Source organism: Typopeltis vanoorti, chromosome 14 (assembly GCF_054136105.1).
Source record: "Typopeltis vanoorti isolate ZY-2024b chromosome 14, IOZ_Tvanoo_1.0, whole genome shotgun sequence".
NCBI lineage: Eukaryota > Metazoa > Arthropoda > Arachnida > Uropygi > Thelyphonidae > Typopeltis > Typopeltis vanoorti.
In genome coordinates, this window is record NC_143562.1 from 1538809 (window position 1) to 1557737 (window position 18929).

The following is an 18929-nucleotide window of genomic DNA, read 5'->3' on the forward strand; positions in this document are numbered from 1 at the left end:
AAAAAAAAAAAAAAAAAAAAAAAAAAAAAAAAAAAAAAAAAAAAAAAAGGTAACCAGAATGGTAAGGAAGGCAAAATTGTGTTATGAGAAGCGATCACCAAAAGAAATCCTAGAGTTCTTTTTCCATATGACAAGTAAAAGGAAGAATGACCATGGAGGGATTTTTTATTCCACACATGAGAAGTACAAAAACCTACAGCAATCAGTACTGATAAGGAATGAGAGAGAAGAAATCTATTGACATTTTTCTTAAAGTGCTGGAGGTTGAAGTTGTTTTCAGGAGGCAGCGGTAGATGGAATAAATGAAGAAGAGAAACAACAGCTTCAATGTGTTTGCAGTTGTACAGAAAAAGAGCAGTGGCTGCTGCCCTTGTTTTAACATGCTCAACTTTAGTTAGTGCTGATGACAACAAGGTGACAGAAGCAGATAAAATAGTTTAGATAATGACTGATCACTTTTGCAAGGGTCTATCAATCCAAGCAAGTGAAAATATTTTGTTGCAAGTTTTTTTCCACTTGGTTAGAGTATAATAATTTTTTTTAAAATCCTTTATCCAAGTGTAAGCAAACAAAGTTTGCAACTGAAGTATCTTCAGGACTGAGACAACTCGTGGTAAAGGTGATGAGAGCTTGGTCCACCTTTACCACTAGTTGCCTCAGTCCTGAAGATACTTCAGGTGCAAACTTTGTTTGCTTACACTTGGATAATGGATTAAACTAAATTTATCAAGTGAAAATAGTTATAGATGTGAATACAGGAACTGATATGGGAATAGAGGTTGATGAATAAGAAGTACTTAGGGACAGCAGTTTGCTAATTACAAGAATGCACAAAGGATTGGTATTGCCTTTGACTAGCTATTTATCAGTTTTAATAAGTCCAAGGGAGTGGAGTTAGGGTGAAATAGCTTTGCTGCATAAAAGAGGCTCTAAGACTATAGTAACAAATTATAGACCAATCAGCATCTCTGGAGTGGTGGTAAAGGTATTAGAAAAGTTAGTCAAATAGTTCAGTAATGGGTGGATGAGAACATTATATTCAATGGGAGCACATGGCTTTCTGAAGGGTAAGTCATGTCCTAGTACTGTAGTCATTTTCTTCAACCAGCTAAGCTGTCACACTATTTACATAAAGTGAGTAAATTACTATGACATGACCTTCATGAATACTTCTGACACACTGCCAGTCACCTGCTTTCTCATGGATCCTGCTCCTCAGTACACTACTGGTTGGTATATATATACTGAGTTTGTTTCATATTTCTCCTGATCTCTTCAACTGATGCATAATTGATTTATTAGGAACATTCAGTTGTCTGCTGATAGCACAAGACTGGAGAGCGTAATAATTAATGAAGGCAACATAGAGAACATCAGTTTTAATGCAAAAACCACACTTGTTTTGCTAATCTTTCCTCTTCCATTATACTTAAGTGATCATACCACCTGAGATTAGCTGTCTGCAAACACATTCCTGAATGCTAACAACGGCAATTTCTTTCCTAATATCCTCAACTGCCTTAGAAGACAGAAATATAAGATCCGATAATGGTAGTCTTGATAGATAAAAGATTAATTTGAAGGAAAATTGTCAACTGAAAGTTAGTAATGCTGTAACTTTTTCATGTAGTACTATCATTCCTATTTCTTGTACATACTATCTTGTATCCTTGAGGGTACATAGCAGGAATTCGAAGATGATGTGTTACATTAATTACTTTATTATTATGATTACATAAGTGCAGATCCTTGTCATATTCCTATGATTCCTCAACTATTTGATGTAAATTGAAAATCGGATCTTGACAACCTTGATTTCACTTGAACACAGCTCGTTCTTCTCTAAGTTTGTTTCTCTTGCACAATTTTTCTCAACTTGTTTTCAAGTATGTTTGTTTGCATAAATATTACCTGCATCACTTGGTAGAGAAATTCCTCTAATTCTCTCATTAAAGCATTATTCCCTTTTTTGTGGAGATGGGAACTATGAGAGCTCTAGGCCTATCATCTGAACTAGAGCTCTGAAGAGTAAAATCAACCTTCTGAATTAGCCACTGCAAAACCTCCATATTTAATTATTTCTGGTTGCATATTATGTACTGCATCTGCATTTTCATATTTCAAGTTTTTGATGGCATTTTCTACCTCACAAGAATCAATATATAACCTATATATATATATATCATCATCATCATCAAATTCCTGCCATGTACCCTCAAGGGGTGTACAGGATATTATAGTACTACATGAAAAAAATTACATTATTATTAATTTCCTATCTACAATTTTCTTCCAAATCAGTCTGTTACTTGTCAAGACTCCAACATTATCAGATCTTATATTTCTATCGTCTAAAGCACTTTGTACCGTATCAATCCACCTATATCTTGGTCTTCCTCTGGGTCGTTTTGCTGCCAACCTGGCAGAGAACACTTGTTTTCCTAATCTTTCTTCGCCCATTCTGTTTAAGTGACCATACCACCTGAGATTAGCTCTGCTAACGCATTCCTGGATGCTGACAATGTTAAGTATTTTCCTAACATCCTCGTTTTTAATATGATATTGCCATTGAAGCCATCTGTTCACACCTATAATCTTTCTCAGAACTCTCATATCTGCGGTCTCTAGTCTTTGGTCAAGTGTTTTACTTCTGACCCAGCTCTCAGATCCATAAGTTAAAACTGGTTTGAACACTGTCTTGTATACAGTTAATTTAGTGTTCTGACTAATTTCCCTCTTATTCCATATGAATTTATTCAATTGACTTCCCACCATACCAGCTTTGCTGATACTCTTGTCTATTTCTATATTTAATTTACCATCTTCAGTAAAAATCGTGCCTAAATAGCTGAAATGTTTTACTTGTTCCACAGGTTCTCCATTCACAACACAGTTGACATTTTCAATGATTCTGCCTATTTTCATTGTCTTTGTGTTTTTATTGCTGACCTTCATACCATATCTATTAAAACAGTTATTCAATTTAGTCAGAGAATCTTGTAGACTTGTAGCAGATTTATTCAGAAGTATAACATCATCCGCATAAAGCAAATAACTGACATTAACATCTCCAATTTTGATATCATGTTTAATACCACTTTCCTTCATAATGTGATCCATTTAGATAATGAATAACAGAGGGGATAATGTACATCCTTGTCCCACACCAGATTTAACATTAAACCATCTTCCTGTATTTCCTTCATTTCTAACTGCTGACTTATAACTCAAATAAAGACTACGTATTGCTTGATATAATGCCCCATTGACACCATATAACTGCAGCGTATTGAATAGCTTCTCTCTTGGCACCTTGTCATATGCCTTTTCCAGATCGACAAAACTTAAATACAGATCTTTGTTATATTCCCATGGTTTCTCGACTATTTGTCGTAAAGTGAAGATCTGATCCTGACAGCCTCTATTTGGCCTGAATCAAGCTTGTTCTTCACCAAGCTTTTCTTCCACAATTCTTCTCAACCGTTTCTCAAGTATACTTGCATAGATCTTGCCAGGAACACTCAGTAGGGAAATACCTCTGTAATTCTCACATGCAATTTTATTTCCCTTTTTATATATGGGTACTATGAGAGCTCTACTCCAATCATCAGGAATTCGTCCCTCTGTCCAGGCTTTCTGAACTATGCAGTGCAGCCACTGTAAGACTTTTATATCACCATACATCAGCATTTATGATCGAATATCATCTACTCCTGCTGCCTTTCCACATTTCAAGCCTTTGATGGCTTTTTCTACTTCAAGTATGGATATGTATTCCTGACTGCATGCTTGGTCAGTGTTTTTTACCACTGTGGTGTCATCACTGCTTGTTTCATTTAGCAGTTTTTCAAAGTAATTACTCCATTCTTCAAGGATATCTTTTTCTCCCGTTTTCATGTCACCTTTATCATCTCTAATTGTTCCTTTTACAGCACTCTTTCCTCCATTCTTAAGCTTCTTCAACAACCTCCAGAATATTTTGCCACCTTCTCGATATTTATTTTCTATATTCTTGCCAAAGTCCTCCCATGACTTTTGTTTAGCTAGTTTTACAGAGTGTTTAGCATTCTTGCATTTGTCTCTATATTCTCTAAGAGCACAAGCTGACTTATTTGACAGGAACTTTTGGTATGCTTTCTTCTTTTCCATCACTGCCTCTTTAACTTCCTGTGTCCACCAGGGAGTTCTGATTTTTTTATCCTTACAGACAACCTCACCACATGCCTCTCTGGTAGAATCAATCAATGTTTTCTTCAGAGTTTGCAACTGAATCTCCAAGGTTTGATTCCTGTTCTCAAACTCTTTCATTTTTTCTTCAATAATCTTTGTTTATTTTAGTCTACAGTTCACATCTGAGAGCTGCTCAACTTTTATTCGCTTTAAAACTTTCTTACATGCTATTCTTTTCAATATGAAATTCAATTTTATCCTGCTCAAGACTAAATAGTGATCACTTCCAATTTCAAATCCTCTGTACACTCTGGTGTCCTGCACCAGGGAGAAAACATCACTATCAACAATAACATAGTCAATGAGACTTTTTCTTATTCCTAGCCTCTTCTCTCCATGTGAATTTGCAAACATTTTTATGTTGGAACATGGTGTTAGTAATAACCAGTCCATGTCCTGAGCAGAAATCCAACAGATGTTTGATTATTAATAGCTTTGCTCTTTTCTCCAAATTTTCCCAAAATATTTTTGTATGTCTCACAATCATTTCCTACTCTACTATTTAGATCCCCAACAAGGACCAACTTTTCATTTTTCATTGTGTCAGTTGCTTTTTCTAAAGCCTCAAAAAATTCCTCCACTTCTACCTTAGTAGAACCTTCTAAGGGACCATAGGCACAAATAAGTCTCATTGTCCAGTTCCCCATTCTCATATTGGCCCACATTACTCTACTTGAGACTGACTGCCATTCAAGAAGATTAGCCTCGTATTTTGTGTTGAATGCTATGGCTACTCCTTCTTTTCCTTGATTGTCATTGCCTGAATATAACATTTTGTATTTATTGCTCAGAAAGATCTCACCAGTTTTGGTCTTTTTTGTTTCAGTCACCCCTATTATGTCGATCTGGTACTTATCTAATTCCTCAGCTAGCTCCATTTCTTTGCCATTCAGGCTTCTTATGTTGATAGTACCGATCTTTAACTCTGGTGATGTTGAGTTGGGGTTTATTTTCAGATTTGTTCCAGTAGCTGACTTTTTGCTGTTCGCCCTGGTTCCCTGGCGAAAACAACGGGGGTCTTGTTTAACTGGGCGACGCCCCAGCCGGCATGAAATTTTGTCACGTTGTATCATCATTCTATATTTTGGTTTAACCAGTAAGAATACAATTTGGTCGGCTAAATCCCAAATTGCCAGCCCATCCTCGTCCGTTCAGTATCCAAGTAAATACCCAACAGGGTGCACCATGAGAAGGTGAGGATTGGGCATTAGGTCAGAAGCACTGGTCGGTTCTCCGCATTCCTTTAAAGGCGATGTGGAGGTCTCCTCTCAGTTATACAGCTTTGACCCTCAAGCACCCCATATATTATATATATATATATAATATATATAGGTTATAATTATATATTGATATAATATATATATCAATATATAATTTTCTACTACTGTTTGGTCAAAACTATTAAACAAAACTGCTTGTTTTGTTTATTACTTTCTAGGATATCTTTGAATCCTTTCACAGTACTCTTTCCTCCATTTCTAAGCTTTTTTTCAATAACGTCCAGAACATTTTATCATCTTCCTGATATTTTCAATATTCTTACCAAAATCTTCCCATGACACTTGTTTCTCTGTTTTAACAAATACCTTAGCCCTGTCACATTTTCCTCTGTATTCTTTTAAAGCATCTGCTGATTCATTTGCTAGAAACTTTCGGCATGCTTTCTCCTTTTCCAAAACTGCTTCTTTAATAGCTCATTTCCATCACTGTGCTATTATATTTCCATTCTTGCAACCTCCTTTGCTGAATAAATCAATGTTTTTTTTCTTCAGAATTTGAGAGTTTGCCAATGAGACAGCAAGGTTTGGTTCTGGTTTTTAAATCATTTCATTTTTACTTCGATAATGTCTGTATAGCTGACCGTACAGTTTATTTGTAACAGCTGCTGAACTTGAATTCTTTTTAAAACTTTCTTACATACTGTTATTTTCAATGTGATATTCACTTTTATCCTACTTAGGACTAAGTGATGATCATTGCCAATTTCAAGTCCTCTCTACACACTTGTATCATGAACCAGCATGAAGATATCACTATCAACAATGACATAGTCAATGAGGTTTTCTTATTTTGAGTGTCTTCTCATGAACTTGTGCACATCAATGTGGGAACATGGTATTAGTAATGACTAGTCCATACATCCTGAAGAGAAATCAAGCAGATACCATTATTATTAGCTTTGCCCTTTTCTCCAAATTTTCCCAAAATGTTCTTATATGCTTGGTGGGATACATTTCTTACTCTGCTGTTTAGATCTCCAAAGACCAATTTTTCCACCATTTTTTTGTCAGCTGCTTCTGTCATACCTTAGACCAGTGTTTCCCAACCTGTGGTCAGCGAGTAATTCAAAGGGGGTCTGCGGGATATTTTATTTTAATTAAAATTTATCATATCATGTTGCTCACACCTGGCCTAATTGATATGTTCATATTCTTCCAAATATATCCATTTATGACAGTATTACATTGTCATAAATGACACATTGGAGTGCTTAAGGGTCAAAGCTGTATAACTGAGAGGAAACTCCACATAGCCTTTAAAGGAATGCGGAGAACCGACCAGGACTTCTGACCTAATGTCTAATCCTCACCTTGTGGTGCATCCTGTTGGGTATCTACCCGGATACTGAACAAACGAGGATGTGCTGGCAGTTTGGGATTTAGCCGACCAAATTGTAATTCTTACTGGCCTAAACCAAATTACAAAATGATGGTACAACATAACAAAATTTCATGCCAGCTGGGGTGTCGCCCGGTTAAACAAGTCCCCTGTTGTTTTCACCAGAAAACAAGGGTTAACGGCGAGGAGTCAGCTATTGGAACAAATCTGAAAAAACACCCCAACTCAACATCAGAGTTAAAGATCAGTGCTATCAATATAATAAGCCTGAATGGCAAAGAAATGGAGCTAGCTGAGGAATTAATTAAGTGCCAGATAATAGGGATATAGGGATGACTGACACAAAAAAGACAAAAACTGGTGAGATCTTTCTGAGCAATAAATACAAAATGTTATATTCAGGTAATGACAATCAAGAAAAAGAAGGAGCAGCCATAGTAATAAACACTAAATATGAGCCTATTCTTCTTGAATGGCAGGCAGTCTCAAGTAGTCATGTAGGCAAATATTATCAGAATGGGGAATTGGACAATGACACTTATTTGTGCCTATGGTCCCACACAAGGTTCTACAAGGTAGAAGTGGAGGAAATTTTTGAGGCACTAGAGAAAGCTACTGACACAATGAAAAAGGAAAAGTTGGTCCTTGTTGGCGATCTATATAGCAGAGTAGGAAATGATTGTCAGACATACAAAAATATTTTGAGAAAATTTGTAGGAAAGAGCAAAACTATTTATAATGGCAAATACCTGTTGGATTTCTGCTCAGGACATGGACTGGTTATTACTAACACCATGTTCCAACATAAAAATGTGCACAAATTCACATGGAGAGAAGAGGCTAGGAATAAGAAAAGTCTCATTGACTATGTTATTGTTGATAGTGATGTTTTCTCCCTGGTGCAGGACACCAGAGTGTACAGAGAATTTGAAATTGGAAGTGATCACTATTTAGTCTTCAGCAGGATAAAATTGAATTTCACATTGAAAAGAATGACATGTAAGAAAGTTTTAAAGCGAATAAAAGTTGAGCAGCTCTCAGATGTCAGCTGTAGATTAAAATACACAAAGATTATTCAAGATAAAATGAAAGAGTTTGAGAACAGGAACCAAACTTTAGAGATTCAGTGGCAAGCCTTGAAGTAAACCTTGATTGATTCAGGTTTTCTTCAAGGCATGTGGTGAGGTTGTCTGCAAAGATAGAAAAATCAGAACTCCATGGTGGACACAGGAAGTTAAAGAGGCAGTGAAGGAAAAGAAGAAAGCATATCAAAAGTTCCTGGCAAATAAGTCAGCTAGCGCTCTTAGAGAATACAGAGACAAATGTAAGAAAGCTAAACACTGTGCAAAACTAGCTAAACAAACGTCTTGGGAGAACTTTGGCAAGAACATAGAAAATCAATATCAAGAAGGTGGCAATATATTTTGGCGGTTGTTGAAGAAACTTATAAATGGAAGAAAGAGTCCTGTAGAAAGAATTAGAGATGATAACGGTGACATGAAAACATGAGAAAAAAGATATCCTTGAAGTATGGAGTAATTACTTTGGAAAATTGCTAAATGAAACAAGCAGTGATAGCACAGTGGTAAAAAACACTCGATAGGCATACAGTCAGAAATACATATCCATACTTGAAGTAGAAAAAGTCATCAAAGGCTTGAAATGTGGAAAGGCAGCAGGAGTAGATGATATTTGACCAGAAATACTGAAGTATGGTGATATAAAAGTCTTGCAGTGGCTGCACTGCATAGTTCAGAAAGCCTGGACAGAGGGATGAATTCCCGATGATTGGAGTAGAGCTCTAATAGTACCCATATAAAAAGGTAAATAAAACTGAATGTGAGAATTTCAGAGGTATTTCCCTACTGAGTGTTCCTGGTGAGATATATGCAAGTATACTTGAGAAACAGTTGAGAAGAATTGTGGAAGAAAAACTTGGTGAAGAACAAGCTGGATTCAGGCCAAATAGAGGCTATCAGGATCAGATCTTCACTTTACAACAAATAGTCGAGAAAGAATGGGAATATAACAAAGAACTGTATTTAAGTTTTGTCGATTTGGAAAAGACATATGACAAGGTGCCAAGAGAGAGAAGCTATTCAATACGCTGCAGTTATATGGTGTGAATGGGGCATTATATTAAATACTTCATCTTTACTCAGCAGTTAGAATTGATGGAAATACAGGTAGATGGTTTAATGTTAAATATGGTGTGAGACAAGGATGTACATTATCCCCTCTGTTATTCATTATCTATATGGATCACATTATGAAGGAAAGTGGTACTAAACATGATATCAGAATTGAAGATGTTAATGTCAGCTCTTTGCTTTATGCGGACGATGTTATACTTATCAATAAATCCGCTACGAGTCTGCAAGATTCCTTGACTAAATTGAATAACTGTTGTGATATATATGGTATGAAAGTCAGCAATAAAAAGACAAAGACAACGAAAATAGGCAGAATCATTGAAAATGTCAAATGCATTGTGAACGGAGAACCTGTGGAACAAGTAAAACATTTCACCTACTTAGGCACGATTTTTAGTGAAGATGGTAAATTAAATATGGAAATAAACAGAATCAATAAAGCTGGTATAGTAGGAAGTCAATTGAAAAAATTTATATGGAATAAGAGAGAAATTAGTCGGAACACTAAATTAGCTGTATACAAGACAGTGTTCAAACTAGTGTTAACTTTTGGATCTGAGAGCTGGGTCAGAAGTAAAATACTTGACCAAAGACTCGGGACTGCAGATATGTGAATTCTGAGAAAGACTAGAGGCGTGAACAGATGTCATCAATGGCAATATCATATTAAAAACGAGGATATTAGGAAAGAACTCGACATTGTCAGCATCCAGGAATGCGTTAGCAGAGCTAATTTCAGGTGGTATGGTCATTTAAACACAATGGGCAAGGAAAGATTGGCAAAACAAGTGCTCACTGCCAGGTTGACAGGAAAACGACCCAGAGGAAGACCAAGATATAGGTGGAGTGATACGGTACAAAGTGCCTTAGACGACAGAAATATAAGATCTGATAATGTTGGAGTGATGACAAGTAACAGGCTGATTTGGAGGAAAATTGTACATAGGAAGTTAGTAATGATGGAAATTTTTCATGAAGTACTATCATATCCTGTACACCCCTTGAGGGTACATGGCAGGAATTTGATGATGATGAATGACACAATTTAGTGTTGTAAAATTGTAATTTATCACTTTATCTTTATGACATGTAAAATATCATAAAGATATTTTAAATTTATGGAGGTCGCAGTGAATTAATTTGCTACAGGGGGTTCGCAACTTCAAAAAGGTTGGGAAACACTGCCTTAGACACAAATAAATTTCACTGTCCATTTCCCCATTTTGAAGTTCGCTCACATAACTAATTGAAACTGAATTCCATTTGGTGTTGAATGCTATCACTACTCCTTGATTTCCATGATCATTATTACTCGAATATAACATCCTATATTTATTTAGTAAGATCTCGCTTGTTTTTATCTTCTTTGCTTCAGTAATAATGCGAATGTTGACGTGGTACTTTTCCAGTTCATTTGCAAGTTTGATTTCCTTTCCATTAATACTCCTTGTGTTGATGTTTCCTATCTTCAGTTCTTCTGACAATGGATTTATTCGTCTTCTAGATACTGAGTCAGAGTTTTTCTAGAGGATGACTTTTCCCTATGTGCTCTAGTTTCCTGACAAAAACAACATGGTCTTGTGTAACCAGGCAACACCCCAACAGGCCCAAAATCTCATGTCGTACTATCATGTTTATTGGTGGTTTAATGCAACAGAGTACAATTTGGTTTTCTAAGTTCCAAATCACTAGCCCATCCTTGTTCATTCAGTACCCAGTGGATATCTACTTAACAGGATGTAGCACGTGAAGGTGAGGAGTGGACATTAGGTCAGAAGCCCCTAGTAGGTTCTCAACATCCTTAAAGGTAATGTGATTATTTGGCTCTGACCCTTATATAGGTTCACACTAAACCCCTATAAGGTTCAATGAAGCATGAATGATATATTTCAAGAAATACTTTTGCAATATATTACTGCAATTCTTTTCAAATCTGAAATGGGAAAAGAGAGTGGAAGAAGAGTAGGAAAGATAGCTCACTACTAGCAGAGCAAAACTTACTAATGTTAATGCTTCAAAATTAATCACATCACTGAAAATTAAGGGTAACCTCACCACGGAAATTTCTTGAACCTCTTCCTGCTCCATACCGTCCCATTGCACCAAATCTATCATTTCTATCATATGGACTGGGGCGATTAGAAATTAGTGGACGCATTTTAGGTGTTCCCATACCTAATGCTGCTCGGACTTCATGTAAACTGCTTTTGAATATTTCAATGTACCTATGTTGGAAAGATAGCTACTTAATTGTTAGTTTTGTAAAGTTTATTGATTACAATTATTCAGAATAATACAAAAATAATTATATCAAATATGTAAATGGTAGCAGTGTGGGAAATTGCATCCATTCTTATATCTACACAGATAAAAAGACAACTATTAATTTACGATCATAATTCACAGAATCATTTCATAATAAAGTAAAAATTATTAAGGATATAAGGACATTTGTTACCAATTTTTAACATGTATATTTGATTATCTATTATTTTTTTAATACATAGAATATACTGAATAATACCTAAGTTTCACTATGAATATATATTTTTCAGCTACTTTAAAACTAACAAATTCAAAATACACAAAATCAACATTAAGAATCAACTTGTTTAATATTACCTGTTCTCTTTCTATAAAATACATAAGTGAATGCCATTAGGTCTAAGAATGGAGGTGGGGAGATCATAATTTAAATATGCTTGCATAAATCTTACATACATTTGATAAGAATATTCTTCTAATTCTTATATTCAGTTTTATTTCCCTTTTTAGCTGTATGCTAAGACAACTCTACTCTAATCACTGGGAATTCGATCTTCTCACCATGCTGTCTGAATTATGCAGCACAGCCACTATAACTTTTCTACTTCATACTTGAATTTTTTGGTACAATATTATGTACTGGAGCTGCTTTTCCACATTTCAGATTTTTGATGGCAACCTGGAGAAAACAACCAAGGATTGAACCTATAATAATAACAACATCTGGTAGAGGAAATTCCATTCTCAGTGACAATGAATTCAGTTGGAATTCAAAGTGTCACCCCACCACTAGATTTACATCATTCTGGCTGGTAACTAACTTGAGGGAAATCATAACTCGAAAAATCTCCAAAGAAATATCAGAGAGCTCCTCTGGATAAAGACATGGGACCACATATTGGTTATCAAAAACAGAAATGGAAAAATTGTAGCTGCAACCTACTATCCAAAGTATAACTCAAAGAAGAAGAGCTACATGTAGGACTACAAATATGGTAATAATAACTAAGACAAAAAAAAATGAACAGGGACAAAAGAATATGAACATTGTACACAGATATATTGCGAGTTGGAAGAAAAGAGAGAGAGAGAGCCAGAAGGATTGATATGAATAAAGAAAGACTGGAAACAATATATACAAAGTTATAACTATCAGAATGAAAGATTATTAGACAAAGAACAAAAAAGAGGGCATTTAACAATTATAGCAACACATGCCTTAGAATGTTGCTACCTGCCACTTACACCAAATAGTAGGAATTTGGTTTCAAATGCCTACTACGATATAAGAGTTTACAGAGGTTACAATGTGAAGATGAAGAAAGAATTTTATAAGGTGTTACAAGATATGTTATATCAGTGCTTTTTTGGGACAGTATGCAATGGTACAGCATACCAGCAGCTTTATCAACAGTGACACCATAAGTGACATATGAATCATTTTACTCAGCTTTTCCAGCTAGATCATTTTTCCAAAAAAAAAAAAAGTGCTACATTAAAATAAATGTTTTACATTAATAGCAAGCAAACTAAATGCAAGAACAGGTAAAGAATCGATACCATCTGTGGCAGGAAATTAAGGAGGAAGCAGTCTTAATTAGTGGTAAAGGAAATAGATTATACAAACAGCACATTCATAAGGATTAGCCACTCTCTATTCCACTGAATTTAGTTTCAAATGCCTACTACGATATAAGAGTTTACAGAGATTACAATACTGATTCCAATCATTTAGTAATAGGAAATATGAAACTACCACCAAAACCAATAGTCAGGTAAAGAAAAGAACAGCAGATGATAACAAATCACATATATAAAATAAATATATTACTGTAAACAAAAGCATATAATAAATGGGTTATTGTAAGAAAACTGGAAGATGAAAAGAATAAGAGAAGAAAAGAGAAATAGCAAAAAGAAAAACGAAATTTTAAAAAAAGTTGGGATTACATTAGTAAATTAGAAAAATAAATATATATATATAAAGCAATAAAGTTCTTAAAAAAAAAAAAAAACAGATATTTCAGAGGTTGACAACATAGATAATTATTATAAACTCTGGCAAAAAAAAACCCTCTCAATAAAGACTTTCAGATGGTTACTTGAAGATCAAAGCTAGACAACTAAGAAGACACCACCTCTATGTAGTCCTTTTGCATAAAGTGAAGAACCAACCACCATTGCTTCTGTCCCAATCCTCACTTTCATAGTATGCTAAACAAACAAAGATGGGCTGAAAATTTGGGATTTAGTTGACCATGTGTTCATATTGGTTTAATCCAAAAAATAAAATGATCGTAATGGAATTTCACCCCAGCTGGAGCAATGGTCAGTTAAACAAGTGTTTGTTTGTTGGGGAAGTACAGCATACAGTGAAAAGTCAGGTATTTGAACAAACTCCATAAACTCTCAATCACAATCAGTAGAATTCAAGATTAGCAGCATCAACGTAAGAGGAAATTGCAGAAGACTTGGAGATGTGGCAGGTTGACATTATTGGCAGTAATGAAAAAAATAAATAAATAAATAAACATATGATGCTATATTCAGACAATAATCACGTTGGCAAGAAAGTAGTAGCTACAGTATTCACTAAACATGAGAATAATCTTTTTGGGACAGAACATTAGAGTAGAAAAGTGGTGTATGTCCAAAGCAGAAATCCAGTAGATACTTACCATCATTATTAGCCTTACTGTTTTCTCCTTTGGACATACACCAGTCACTAATATAGTCCGACCACAGAAGCGAGAGGTGTTGTTGGCAGACTGCCAAGAAGAGTCAATTCAGGTTGAAGGGGAGAAAGATATAAGGCGATGTACGAATCGGTCACCAAGTCGCAAAATCACGTGATTTATATGTAAAAGTTTCCAACTGTTATACAAGCAAAATAGTTACCACTTTAAAAACTACAATGATCATAAAAGAGAAGTTAATTTTCTGACGTGTAATAATAAACAACTCATCCCACAATAGATTGATTATTACCCTATTATTGGAATGGATTCTCCTTCTTTTGATATGCACAGAAGTGTCGAAGGGTCTTGCATCTGTGTGCATACTATGCCATGTTCCAAACATAATGATGTACCCAAATTCAAATGGAGGAATAAACAAGAAATAAGAAAATGTCATTGGCTATTTTATTGTTGATAGTAATATCTTCTCACTGATTCAATATATATACATATATATATATATACACGATGGGAAACAGAAAACAACAATTTGTTTTAAGTGGGATAAAACTGAATCTCATATTGAAAAGAAAAATGTAAGATGTGGAGGCTATTGAAAAAAAAAAAAAAAAAAGCTAAGGAATGGAGGAATGAATGCTGCAAAGGTGATGAAAACTGAAGATAAAGTGATACAACAAAAGTTGAAAATATTCAAGAGGAGCGCAACCAGAAGTATACACAGAGAACTTAAGGAGGCCCAGGAAGATGAATGTTAAGTGGAGTAAGATAAAGGTATAGCACACTATGTTCTGTGTTATTCACCATCTCTATGGATCACATTATGAAGGATAGTGGCAATAGATCTGATATATCCCTCCTGAACATTTTCAACCACAGTTCTGTCACATTTTGATTCATTCAACAATGTTTCAAATTACTCCAGATATCAGAATTCCTTTCCCAGTACTCTTTCCTGGATTTCTAAGCTTTTTCCCCCCTAATTGTCCTGGGGATATGTTGCACCATCCTGATATTTATCTTTTATATTCTTACCTAAATCTTTCAACAAGTTCTATTTAACTACTTTTACACATTGCTCTACTTTGTTTCCTTCTTTGCATATGCTGATTTAGCTGCTAGGAACTTTCAAATAAGCTTTCTTCTTTTCCAGGACTGCCACTTTAGTTTCTTGAATCCACCATGGAGTTCTGATATTTTTTTATCCTTGCAAGCAATTTCACATACCTCCCTGATTAAATAAATCATGTTCTTTTAGGAGAGTCCAAATTTCACTTCTCTATAGAAGTACTGAATTAACTAGTATGCTAATAAGGTGTAATCTGTTGGTAATTTTAGTTTTTTGGAGTGCTGTTGTTTTGCTTTTGCAATTTTTGTTCTAATAATTCTGTCTAGATCCATCATCATTATTAAAGATAGTGCATAGGTATTTAAAGTGATCAGCTTCTTCTGTGGGTGCATCCTTGAGTAAGATTTTTTTAGTTTCTCCTACAGCACCTTCCTTCTAAGTCAGAAGCACAGATATTTATCACTGTTCCTGATTTTCTGGTACTTACAGTTAAGCAATATATTTTAAGCATACTGTAGCCTCTCCTCCCATCTATGGGTTCGATATCCACGGTCAACCCCGTTCCGAAAATATTAAATGGAAAATTCCAGAAATAAATAATTGCATCAACAAAGAGGATATTAGATCCAACATTATTTCAAAGCCGAATATTTGTAGATACTATGAAAGTTTTGTAAATTGACCTGAGAGCTTACAAGAATAAAATCCTCTGCATCCCCAAGTTGCCTTAGTTTTCACTACTTGAATTAAATAGCTAAGGCAACTCAGGGATGACGAGGATTGTATTCTTTTAAGCTCTCAGATCAACTTAAGAAACTTTCATAGTATCTACAAACATTGTTTTGAAATAATGTTGGATCCAATATCCACTTTGCCTATGTAATTTTAAATCACTAAAATGAAGAAGTATGGCTTTCTTTTACTAATAGATGATTCATAAGTTTTAAATTGTGCACAGTTTTGAGTAGATCTCGGTTATCAGATTGACTGTCATGGTATTGCAGCACCTATGTTCAAGTAACTCTTATTTTACTTAATAATGGTCCAAAGCACAAGAGTGATGCTAGAAATTCGGATATGCCAAAGAGAAGCCGTAAGGTGTTTCCGTTTAAGGGGAAAAGGTAAAAAGTTCTAGACTTCATAAAATAATAAATAAATAATAATAAAAAATGTATGCTGAGATTGCTAAGATTCTATTCACATTCAGATAACTTTTATTACGGTATTTTTTTTTTAAACTGTTCTATTTTATTATTAGGTTATTGTTGGTAATTTCTTACTGTGTTTAATTTATAAATTAAACTTTATCATAGGTCATGTATTGGAAAAAAACACAGTATAAGGTTCGGTACTATCTGCAGTTTTGGGGGTATAATTTTGTGGCGATTTCCTAAAGATATAATTTGTTTTCCACTAGAAGATCAATATCATCAGCAAACTTTGGATGATTTAGTCATCTTCCTCCTACTGTCATTCCAATATAAGTTCAAGGCTTCATTAACACATTTGAGGAAAGAGTTAAATAACATTGGCGATAAGTTCCATCCCATCTCACACCACACATTCTAGATGGCACCCAATGTGGTGTGAAAGTGGCACTCATTACCATTGCAAAGGGATAGATACGGTGATGTTGAGGTCATGGTATGGGAAGGCATTATACTTAATGGAAGCACCGAGCTACAAGTGTCGGAAAAGGGGATGTGACTGGTGAACAATATTGTAACAAAGTTGTTCAATGTCACATTTGATTGTTCCGTGGTACTGAAGGCAAAGAATTCATTTTTATGGTTGCCAATGCTACACCACATTGTACACAAGATTTGCAGATACTTCTGAAAACCGAGGAATTAAGGAATTGAGTTGCCACCACACTCTCCAGATTTCAACAATAGAAAATTTTTTTGGATGCAATAGGGAGACATTGCTGCTCGAAATTTCCCTCCAGAGAACAAACAAGGCCTTATTCTGGCTTTGAAGAAAGAGTGGACTAGTGGGCCTCAAGAACTCCTGAATCACTTGGTGCTAAGCATGATACAACATTGTGAGAGCTGCATCAGAATTTGGGGTGGACATATTCCATAACGAAATGTGTCTCTGCATACTTTTCTGTAAGCATTGTACCTTATTTCCTTAACTATATCCTTATGAAATTTGTTCCTTTTGCCAAAAACTTATTGCAATTTATATATTTTTTTGTGTAACATAATTCATTAGTATGCTGACAATAAATTTATATTGATATTTGGTTGTAGTCATGAAAAATATTGTAGTCATGAAAAGTTTTTCATATACAGGTAAAAATGTAGTTCCTCCTTAGCTTTTGGATCCCAGTGCATTACAGTTGCTGTCCTCCATTATGTAAATGTGCTAAATGTCCAATCCCTGTACATTTAGCACATGTTATACATACATATTTCTTTATTAATCTGTATTTATTATCTATCTCAAAGAAATATGCAAATCCATTGCTGAAGAACCAGCCTACCAATAATGGCATGAATATCAACCACATTAAATATGCAGACAATATTTATCATTCTTGCAGAATCTAAAGAACAATTGAAATAAATAAAAATTTTAAATGAAGAATGAAAACTTTAGAAATGAAATTCAATTTAAGCAAAACTAAAACAATGAAAATAGGAAGAGATGAAGAAAAAATTTCAATAAACTTAGAAAATCGTATACTTAAGCAAGTAAAGCAATTTACAAATCTTGGCAGTATCATTACTCACAACCTTGACAAAACAAACATATAGACTTAACAAAAATGGTCTAATATAAATAAATGAAACAAAATATGGAAAAAGAACAGCATTTCAAATACCCTTAAACTAAAACTCTATAAGGTCATTATTATACCTTCAGTGGCATATGGAGCTGAGACATGGAGACTCAGAAAGAAAATACAGAAAATCAGTGCATTTGAAACAAAATGCTTAAGTAAACTAAGACTCACTGGTTAGAACACAAAACAAATGAGCAAGTCTAACACAAATTAAACTATAGAGAAGATATCACAGCTATAATTTTTAAACAGCAATTAAAATGGTTTGGACACCTCCAGAGGATGTTCTTTAAAGATTATCAAATATAGTCTGAAATGGAATCATTGTAGGAAGACAATCAAGAGGTAGGCCAAAAAGACTTGGCTACAGTAGTTGAAGGAAAGGTCACAATTATCGAGCTTCAGAGAGATGACAAAAATGGCAAAGATTTGTCCATAGGGAACTGAATGCTGTCACCTAACAGGCGAGAAAGAATATGGTGTTGGACCACCTTTTCCCTTCAGAACAGCCTGAATTCTACTTGGAATGGACTCATGTTTTGAATGGTTTCAGGTGGAATTTTAGCATTATTTCAAGAAAAACATCTTGAAGATGTGCTTCAAGAAAAATGCTCTTTTAAAGACAACAGACATTGGAATCTGTTTCTTATTTTAGCCTCCAAAACTGACTAGAGTGGCTCAACAATGTCCAAATCTGGTGATTAATTGTGCTGGCCAAGGAAGATGCTGAAATTCAATTTCAAACAACAATTGTACAGTCCAAACTGTATGAATGAGGGTATTGTCATCTTGGAATACTGCATTATTGTTTGGAAATAACATTTGGATAATGGCATGCACTTAATTATCCAAGATGTCCAAATAATCATTTGCAGTAATTCTGCCATGAAGAGTAGTAATGTGACCAACAGAATACCATGATATTACTGCCCGGACAATTACAGAACCACCCCTTTACTTTACTGTTGGAACTAAGCATTATGGATTGTAGGGTTCCTCGAGTTTTCTCCAAATGTAAACTCTTCCTGATGTATGCAACAGCATGAAGGTTGACTCATGTGACCACATCACGTTTCAAATTTTTTATAATGTCCAGATTTGGTTTG

General features: G+C 34.8%; 1 protein-coding gene across 2 annotated transcripts in view; it reads right to left on the reverse strand.

The window, feature by feature from the left end:
* The window catches only part of LOC150099119 (heterogeneous nuclear ribonucleoprotein F-like), a 183658-nt gene that overhangs the window by 45866 nt on the left and 118863 nt on the right, over positions 1 to 18929 (reverse strand). For both annotated transcript variants that reach the window (XM_090404511.1, XM_090404510.1), the window contains exon 6: positions 11058 to 11227. In XM_090404511.1, coding sequence (XP_090260637.1) covers positions 11058 to 11227 — 170 coding nt within the window. The remainder of the gene's footprint in view (positions 1 to 11057; positions 11228 to 18929) is intronic.